Below are 6,413 nucleotides of genomic sequence, written 5' to 3'. Positions count from 1 at the left end.
TGAAAGTATAAAAGGAAGAAGAGAATAAGAAAATGAACGAACAATTTCTTAAAAAATTAATTGAGAGGAGCATGTGATGTTAGAATTGACTTAGGTCATAAAAAATAAAATAGGTCAGGGTAATGCCAGATTTATCCCTGAATCTATAAAAGAACTATAAGAATATAAAAAAAATAAAGTTATTTTGTGATCATGATTAAAAATTGTGATAACATCAGACATATCAACCAAGTGTCAAAAATCTATTTAATAAATGTATGAGTAATTACAATTGAAGCTTATGTAAACCATGTTGTTGCCGAGATCTAGTAGGTATTCTATGAGTAGTAAAATTACAATATTCTAGTGCAGGAAATCGTTTATTGTGTATAAGTTTTATGAAAATGTCATATCCTTTATATTTTCATAAAAATACCGTAAATGAAAATGAAAAGAACATTATATAATTTGTTATGCAACATGTTTGACAATTAAGGAAATATGGTGTATAACTGTAATATAATTAATTGGTATATAATATAAAAGTGAATAACAAAAAAAAATTAAAATAGAATATTTTTGTGGAAACCCTTTGACTCGCATCACTAGTATGCACCTAAGGAAACTCAGTTTTCGGAAGCCAGCTCCGCCTACCAAGGTTGGCACTCGCTGGCAAATAAGGCCATTTATAAATGCCTGTGAACCCTCTATTGTGTTATTCTGGGAACAGTCATAAGGTGCAATAGACGTGTCAGCCCTTGTAGTGTTGTGAACATAATATGGGAAGGTATCAGTGTTGGTTAGTATTAGCCCTAGTGAGTGTAGTTTATGGGAAACAGAAGATTCCTGTATACGGTCCTGGATATGAAGGATATCCAGAATATTATGTAAGTACGAGATAGATATTAAGTAATGAACACTTAAAACAATGCTATGATAATAAGAAATATTCGGAACTTAGCAATCACAAACAATGACGATTTAAAAATGATTGTGAATAGACATAATGAAATGAAGTTTATTTATTTTTAAGAATTATATACTGTTGCTATGAATTTTATACTTGCATTATTTTATTTAAAGTAATGAATTGATACTGAATTGAAGACTTAATTGTTATGATGCCTAAGATACTTATACGCAAAAATACATAATGCTGAAACTTTTTATTGTTCGCATTCGTTTATGAAATGTATTTAACCCTCTGGTGTGTAATTTATACAAAACTCAAATGGTGATTTTATATCAATTGGAAAATATAGTTAAGGTATATCGGTTGCAGTTAATAATAATGTTATTATGAATATACTTTTTTAACTTGTGTATTTATCGAAATTAAAAAAATAATAATAAGTATGACAGAAATAATTATATATTAAAAAAAAAAGATTGATGGTAAACAATACTAGTAAAGTCATGTAGAAAACATTATTTTTTTTCCAACTTCTAGAATAAAATTTATAGGCGTATTATAAAATTGCATATTTTATTATTGAGTAAACTAATTTGTTTTATTGAACTTTTTGTAATCTTCATTATTATATTAGGCGTTAACTGTCCATTGCTGAACATAGGTCTCTCCCAAAAGGGGGGTTGCCACACACATACAGTAAATGCCACACTTAGTAAGCTGGTTGGCAACTGCGATAAGATTTTAAGTGATGTTATTAACGGATGCTGCTGTCCGTCCTTTGACCATTAAGCTCCCTTAGTTGTCTCTCACTCACGAAAAAGGACGGGGTGCTTTTTGTAATATCATTGATTAAACCTATTTTTTTAATTATAGCTTAAAATGAATAATGATTGAAACATTGTTCTTCCAGTTATTATTTAAATATTGATATACTTTTAATTACGTTACTTCAATACATGTTACTCTATATAAATATTTCAGGATCATCCCAAATATGCATTTAACTACGGTGTAGCAGACCACAACACAGGAGATGTCAAATCTCAGCATGAGACCAGAGATGGCGACGTAGTCAAAGGTAAGTTGTTTAAAATATAAATAAATTATAAAAATTTGAAAAAAATAATATAGGAGTAAACAAATAACAAAAAGTTTTCATTATAGAAAATGATCAAAATAGCTATATTCTACCTATTACACAAAAAAAATATAGATGAAATTAAAATAAAATCATTGAGGAATAAGAACGTTTAAAGTTACTCAAAATCTGATTTATATCAGGTTTATAATTCACATTGTAACGAAAAAAAATTACATAGACATGAACAATCAAAACATTAAGCGATAGAACTTTATAAATATGTTCCCTCTATATTTTTGGTCAGCTTTTACATGCATGCACACCGAATACAATATTAATAAAATATTATTAGTAAAATAAATTAATATATATATATATATATATATATATATATATATATATATATATATATATATATATATATAATAAAAAGAGCATTATTTTTCGCTAAAATGATTAATTATTAAAATAACATAAATAAATATAAAACATAATAGTATGTATATTTGATTAATAATAATTAATACCCATCAAAAGATTTACCTGATAATAATGAAACCAATAATTGCAACGAGATTGATAGAATGTGGTGTCATAGATTATAGATAATAGTACTGTTTGACCGAGGAGTTACTCAGATTGTCTTTGAAAAATAGAAGGTATTCGAATCATTGAAGGATAGTACCTACCTGCGGATACGAATAATCTTACCCGTGTGAAAATTAGGAGAATAGGTATTTCCATGGATAACTATTTGAATAGATCTCGTTATGAGTTATATCTTAATGTAAGTACATAGAACAATTGTCAAGATAATTAACAACTTCAAACATGTTTTTCTCAGATTTGAGAAAACAGAGATTATAGATATGTTCAGACGTATTTATATAATGAATATCATTGACCATTGTCAATACTGTGATAATTCTTAATCTGCTTTTATTACGGTTTTTATATTTTGCTATAGCAGGTATCTCAAAAACAGTATATAGTTTTTAATATCTAGTTACGCAACTTCCTACATGTGTTATTGTATGCACTATAGGCGATTAAATCTTAGTACCTATTCGTTAATAGCGTGCATTGTTGTTTGCTGCACTATGCCAAGATGCTGAGTTATGTCGTGCCGTTGAATAAGAAGCGTAAAAAACATAGCTTTTGTTATAACATACTATCTTAGGCAATACAGCGTAATGCATTCATTGTTATGTATTATTTTGAGAAGTTAGGTATTGTAAAAGAGATTTAATATAAATTACTAGAACCGACCTCAAAAGTGATAATTTTTGCAACATAGAATGTCCTTTTAGCTACATAGTTACACCTATTATACTGCGATATTCATATTATTCAATTTCTAATAATGCTTACTGCACGTTTGTTACTGTTAAAACTGTAGCATGTATATTTAAAGTAGGCACTAACTGTGCCTACATCGCGCGCATCGGATGCAACGAATTTTAATATTCTTTGTATAGGGGTTAGTATAGTATTATATTATCTGTGATAGGGGGTATCACCTTCAAACCGAAACACAGCCATGCAAACACAACTGCTTCAGGATTGAAACACAAATGAGATAGATGTACTCAAGCAAACGAATTTTGTACAAAGTCTCTCGCTAGTAAATATTATACCATACTAATTAATGAGTTTTATCTCATCTCTTGTACATCCTAAATATATGTTGTGTGTTAGATGATATGTTGTGTTCTTGTTGATGTCGTTACATAAAGTTAACTATTATTACTCTGTATCATTCTTTGGTGTCATAAGTTTCAAAGCCGCTAAAGTGCATTGATATATTTCATTTCATTCTAGGTCAATATTCTCTGGTAGAGCCAGACGGCTCAGTTCGGACAGTCGACTATACTGCAGATCCTGTGCATGGATTTAACGCAGTCGTGTCCAAGACAGGTCCCAGTATACACGCACCATCTATCCCAGCCCGTGCGCCCCCACAGATAAAGCCAGTGGTGCAGTACATAGCTAAACCCATTCCTGTTCCCGTCGAGGTGCCTAAAAGTCTATTCGTACCACGGATATACCCATCAGCATCTCCTTTTCGTAAGTTTCGTTTTATGAACTACTATAAGACAGTAATAACACCACTTTTGTTTCCAGTTCTTTTTATATTTACAACAATTTCAGAATTTTTTTGTGACCTTGATAGTCATAAAAAGTAAAAGAAAATCTCTTTATACTGAATTTATTGGATTTTCCAGAATGTTCCAGAGTAAATTATTCAGTTTAGTAAACCCTAGTTGGTAGTTATCAAATGGGGTTTACTAAACTGTATGTATAGACGATACATGCAGTTTTCTTTCTAAATATCAACGAAATAACTAAATAAAGAGTTCAGTTATAAGATTTTAATGACAAGTCTGTTATTGAATCTTTGGATGAGACATTTAATATGGTAGATATTTCATAGTAGTAAATCTATTAGTTCCATCATTTTTAATAAAGATTAAATAAAAATGTATGCTGTTTTAGATGAACTTATTACTCGAAGGGACAGAAGTACCCAAGCAAATGAGTTCTGTACAAAATCTTTTGATGGTATACAAAATCTTTGTAATATTTATTAGTGTTTAGTTAATTCATTGTACTGTAACTGTAATATGGCATAATAATATTATCGACGTTTTTATTAATTATTTTAGTTACCATTGCTGTTTGTTTTCAGTGTTCCCTAAGGCCGTGCCTCAGTTTCCGGACTACGATGGATTTGATGTAGATGGCCCTTTTTCAATACCACCTGGCAGTTTTTATTAGTTTCTTTTTTTATAAATAGGTAATATTTATTGCATTAATTATAGATTCTAATATTATTCGATTCAGCTTTATTAATATACTTCATACAACAAAAACAAAAAGTGCCAATATTATAAAATTATATGCGTACTTAGATTTTTTGTGTTTAATTTTGTGTATGTCTTATATTTTTTCTTTATTGTTGAATGAATATAATTTACTGAAATAATAGACATATTATTATTAATGGAAAACAGGTGAAAACATATTTATTTCTTTATTTTTATTTCTAATTACTTTAAATTATTTTATTTTATTATGACATAAATTATTTTTTAAATCGTTCATTTATCAATGTATTTTTGTATTTTAATAATGTATTGAATTTATATGCCAATTGATGTGTGCGAATATGGTAAGTTACAGTTAGTTTTATATACCTAAATATAAAGCTAATATTTTCTTCACAAACAAAAACACAAGTGTGTGTTTTTGTTTGTGAAAACAAAAATACTTCAATTACTTCAATCATATAAAAATTGGTATAAGATATACATACAATCGTGTGGAGTAATTTTTCGATGGAAAAATAATCATCAAAGCCGGTGGAGAACTGGTGACGATATCGCATATCATATTTATAGAAAAAAATAGTCGATTCGAAATTTTCAATTTATTCTTTTTAAATTTTGATAATAAAAGGTAAAAACAATATACTTGCTTATTTATTCAACATGTACCTGATGTCATCCTCTTTTATCATCTTTTTTTTCTTTTTCGCCATGATAAACTAATAATGTAAGTGAGGCTTATTATTTCATTTTCACTTATAAAAAATCATACAGTAGGTTAGCAACCTCCGTGGTACAATGGTGGACATGTCAATTTGTGTAAAGAACATAAGGTTTAGGCATCAATTCTTAACCAGGCCAATTTAAGAAACAAATTTTTTATACTGACTCAGGTCTGAATCAGGTCAAGGTTCTGGGTCGTGCCTCGAGGTATACCTAGCTGGTGGACCAATCAATTGGTAAGATTGAAAAGTTGCATCCTTATATAAAAAAAAAAAATTGTTAATAAGAAATTACTATAAATAGAATCATAAATGTTATATACCAATAAATGCTTACGAATTTCATCAGGCACAATACATAATTAATAAATTCGTGCCAAGTTTTCATACATAGACAATGTTTAATCTAAAGTTTGCTATGACTTGCTTAATTGTATGTTAATAAAATTAATTTACAATTAGACGATGTTTTCTTAATCAGGTTTTACCTGATTCATATACAAAGATTGAGCTTTAAATAGATGAAAAGTGTATTATTATGTATTTTCATTCAAATGCATCTAGATTTTTTTGAAAAATCTATACCTACAACATAATAAATTGTATCTATTTAAAATTGTCCTCTTTTTCATCCTTTCCTAAATTTAACGGTAATATTTCTCTAATATTTTTAGGTAATTTCATATAAATACTAAATAAATGTTCGTTTATAAAAAGAAACAGAACAAGCTGATCATTGACTTGATAAAAAGTGGTAAACTAGAGATATGAATATTTCCGCGGATATTTATCATACGTTGTTATTCCTAGTACAATGATGTAGTCTGTAGTTTTCGTAATCAGCCATTTACTACTATATCCTACCCTTCGAACCGAAAACAACTGATTTA

The 6,413-nt window shown here is 28.5% G+C and overlaps 1 protein-coding gene across 2 annotated transcripts; it reads left to right on the top strand.

The window, feature by feature from the left end:
- The first annotated feature begins 621 nt into the window (after window positions 1–621).
- On the top strand, window positions 622–5,922 carry LOC113511747 (cuticle protein 18.6). Of its 2 annotated transcripts, XM_031913520.2 has the most exons (5): window positions 622–866; window positions 1,874–1,970; window positions 3,795–4,040; window positions 4,663–4,770; window positions 5,695–5,922. In XM_031913520.2, the coding sequence occupies exons 1-4, from the start codon at window positions 759–761 to the stop codon at window positions 4,749–4,751; spliced, it is 540 nt and encodes a 179-aa protein (XP_031769380.1). In that variant the 5' UTR covers window positions 622–758; the 3' UTR covers window positions 4,752–4,770; window positions 5,695–5,922. The 2 variants fall into 2 exon arrangements, with proteins under 2 accessions (XP_031769380.1, XP_026751262.1); XM_026895461.3 differs by lacking the exon at window positions 5,695–5,922 and having other exon boundaries at window positions 4,663–4,975.
- The last annotated feature ends 491 nt before the right edge of the window (window positions 5,923–6,413 follow it).

The sequence above is a fragment of the Galleria mellonella genome, unplaced genomic scaffold, assembly GCF_026898425.1.
Source record: "Galleria mellonella isolate WM207_F2 unplaced genomic scaffold, CSIRO_AGI_GalMel_v1 utg213, whole genome shotgun sequence".
NCBI classification, from domain to species: domain Eukaryota; kingdom Metazoa; phylum Arthropoda; class Insecta; order Lepidoptera; family Pyralidae; genus Galleria; species Galleria mellonella.
This window is presented reverse-complemented; position numbering and strand designations above follow the sequence as displayed.

Excerpts from the sequence above, each read along its gene's own strand:
- LOC113511747 (XM_031913520.2), top strand. The coding sequence starts at position 759 with ATGGGAAGGTATCAGTGTTGGTTAGTATTAGCCCTAGTGAGTGTAGTT. Across the intron at positions 1,971-3,794 it reads AGATGGCGACGTAGTCAAAG|GTCAATATTCTCTGGTAGAG; the intron begins GTAAGTTGTTTA and ends ATTTCATTCTAG. Across the intron at positions 4,041-4,662 it reads CCCATCAGCATCTCCTTTTC|TGTTCCCTAAGGCCGTGCCT; the intron begins GTAAGTTTCGTT and ends GTTTGTTTTCAG.